Source organism: Coffea eugenioides, chromosome 5 (genome assembly GCF_003713205.1).
Source record: "Coffea eugenioides isolate CCC68of chromosome 5, Ceug_1.0, whole genome shotgun sequence".
NCBI classification, from domain to species: Eukaryota; Viridiplantae; Streptophyta; class Magnoliopsida; order Gentianales; family Rubiaceae; genus Coffea; species Coffea eugenioides.
The window spans coordinates 37,519,344-37,522,518 of NC_040039.1; the positions used below are offsets into that span (position 1 = coordinate 37,519,344).

Genomic DNA, 3,175 nt, shown 5'->3' on the forward strand with positions numbered 1-3,175 from the left:
TTGACCTGCATTCTAAAAAATCTAGGCTTTCCTGGAAAAGTTTGTCGACAAGTGTGTAAACGTCCATCTGGACCGGTGGTAGTTTAGTTCCTTTTGAATTCCTCTTGGCCCTTTTTAAATCCCCCTTCCCTTAGTATAGAGTAGGAATAGAAGTAGGTTTAGAATAGATTTTATTGTAAAAAAGAAATTAATGAAGAGCAATACCAGGGTAGTCATCCTTTATTTCCTGTCATAATCTCCTACTGAGCGGACCGTCTCAAAGGTAATATACCCTGTTGCATGCCGAAATTGTTTGGTTCCTCTTACAATTGCAACTTCTTTGACATCCACAGACTGTATGACAATTCCTTTTATTTCCACAGTGATACCATTGTACTTTCCATTAGAGAACAGAATCATAAACGCAAGCTCTAGGTTGATGTTATCAAGGGATGCCACTGCAACTAAGCCTTGCAAACGACCAACTAGTCCGGATCTGGGTGAAATGCTTTGTGTCAAGAAATTATCGAGGACGAAAACAGTTCCAAATTGGTTAAAGCCCCAAGTTTTGTTTGGGAGACCTGCAACTGGGAAAATAGGGTGAGCATCTCCACTTCGATATTCATGGTCGTACACTGTCAAATGTGTGAAGACTGTCTTTGATTGTCCCAAGTTTGCGAGAAAAAGCACGTCGAGAATTTGGACAGATGCTATAGTACAAGTGAATTTGTGTTGGAATAGGTTTCCTGAAGCTGCTGAAAATCGAACTTGCAGAAACCCGCCAAAGACCAGCGACAACACAGGCGATAACTCATGTGCCCGTGTTTCATCAAATGATATTCCTTTGCTTGACCAAAAAAACTCCAGCAGAATGACCGGTGATAACTCCGACGCCGGAGTTGGTGTTTCATTCTTCAATTCGCTTCTTTTCTTCGTGGTTCCTGATCGAACACGTTTCTTCATGACAATCAAATTAATTTAGGCATACCAACAACCAATTTATGTGCAAATATATACAATTATTCCATCATAAAATCACTCATTTAAACTACGATTTGCACCTTATCACCTTGTTAACAAATGCTGATAGGGTTATAAAACTAAAGCCCCAGATTACCTCGTCTGTCGTCCAACATGGGTGAGCAGTGGACTTAAAGTCTCTATATTGTTTTCAAGGGGTGAACATGAAATTGGTTAACCGAATTTCAGGTCAAAATATATTTAATTTAGTGAATTTGATTTCAATTTGATTTTGGATTTAAACGTTTGATTTTGTTTTTTTTTTCTTTCTGCACACACACACACACACACACACACATATATATATATATATGTATGTCTGTATCTATGTATGTATACATACATTGATTATTCTTATATTTTTATACCTTAAGATTTGTGTTCCTATATTGTACTTCAGAACTTATTGTAGATATTGATTATTATACTTTTGTTTGCAGAAAGGGGTATAGATAAATATAATATCCTAGCTGCAATAATGAAATTTAGTATTAAATAGAAGAATAATTTTTAGTATTAGAAAATTTTATGACATGTCTAAAAGAGGTTCTAAGAATGGTTAGAGCTTTTTAAACTAAGTGAAAGAAATGATCTTATAATAGAGAGATAAAAGCAAGAATTTATGTCAGATAAGTAAATGTACTTGTAGTAAACCAAACAAAATTATATCATTAATTTTTTGGAGTTCTCATTATTGGAATAATGCCACTGATTTGGATACTGGGAGGTCTCTTCAGTTGGCGTGGAAGCAAAATAGGCCAAATTGTTACACGAACAATTCAAAGAAATAATCAAGGTTTTCATGAAAAACCCTAAATAAGATTCAAAGAACCTTAAGTAGAGACTATGAGAAAGCTAAAAAGGTTATTTGTAGGCTTAAGAGACCCTACCACAAGGACCTATTTATAAGGTTAACTACTTGGGAGAATTAAAAAGAATACCTTGCTAGCCAAAACAATCAATCAAACTTTGTCTTCCTAATCATGACAATCAATCATGCCAACCAATTATTCTAATTAGATCAATCATTCATTCTAATAAAATCATATCAAAATAAAATAAAATCCTATCAAATCTCATCATATCTTGGCATTATGGTGAGATGTTGTCAAATCTTCATGTGATATTATTGCCAAAATAGTCTTCTTCCTTTCAACCTTCATGTGATCATTTTGGTCAAAAAGTCTTCTAAAATATGTTCTACATTATTAATCCTTACACTTGTTTCTATTTGGTACTAATACGCATTTCGGAATAATTACAAAGTACACCAACATAATAAAACTATAAAAAACATGATTTGCCCACAACTCTCCTCATTATCGAATTTATAACTTGAAGAATCCTTTACTTTTGCTTTTTGTTTATAATTTTTATGCAATTCTTAGAAGAGGAAGAACAGCGAATAACAAAATCATTTTTTTTATCTTGATTTTCAAGAAACCTTGAGTGCTTATTGAACAAATTTTTGAAAAAGTTAAGGAGGCACAATGAAATGGCTGAAAATTTCAGAGCTAAGGCCAAAAGCGAGATTGGATGGTCTCTGTGCAAAAGAAGTGCAAGAGAAGAGTTAAAACCTTGTCCATTTACTAACTATTTTAAAATAAAGAAATAAAAAATCTTGCACTGTTCTATCTTTCTCAATCAAATAAAAAGTTTCAAGTCAAGATTTTATTGGCTCTTCGTATTTAAATTTTTTTTGATAATGACTAAAATATAATTATGCAAGGATTGTAAAATCTAAAAAGGGTATTGAAAATATCACTATCCATAGAGGACAACACAGTTACCAAGTCTTATTTGATCAAGAGCTTTATCATTTAGCTTTTGTTTGGAGAATGGGTTATCGATAATATGGTATTGTAGCTGCAATAATAAAGTTTAGTATCAGAAAAAAAATTATTAGTATTGGAAAAATTTTTATGACATGCTGGAAAAAGACCAAAGAATTGCTAGAACTATTTAACCTAAGTATACCTAACAATTGGACGGATTAGACGGGTTTTGGATGGATTGATATTGAGTTTTCATTTAAATGATTTATATCCAAACCATCCAACTTTAGATTAGGTTGATTTTGGGTTGGATCATAGTGATCATATTAAACTCATGATGCAAATATAACCCAACATATTAGTTACTACATTTTCATATATAAACTTTCTCACATACATTT

The 3,175-nt window shown here is 32.7% G+C and overlaps 1 protein-coding gene across 1 annotated transcript; it reads right to left on the reverse strand.

Annotated features, from left to right (window-relative positions):
* Positions 1-219: 219 nt before the first annotated feature.
* Positions 220-942, reverse strand: LOC113771537 (dirigent protein 19-like). The gene has a single exon (XM_027316113.1). It carries the CDS (start codon positions 940-942, stop codon positions 220-222), a length of 723 nt encoding a protein of 240 aa, XP_027171914.1.
* Positions 943-3,175: the final 2,233 nt, after the last annotated feature.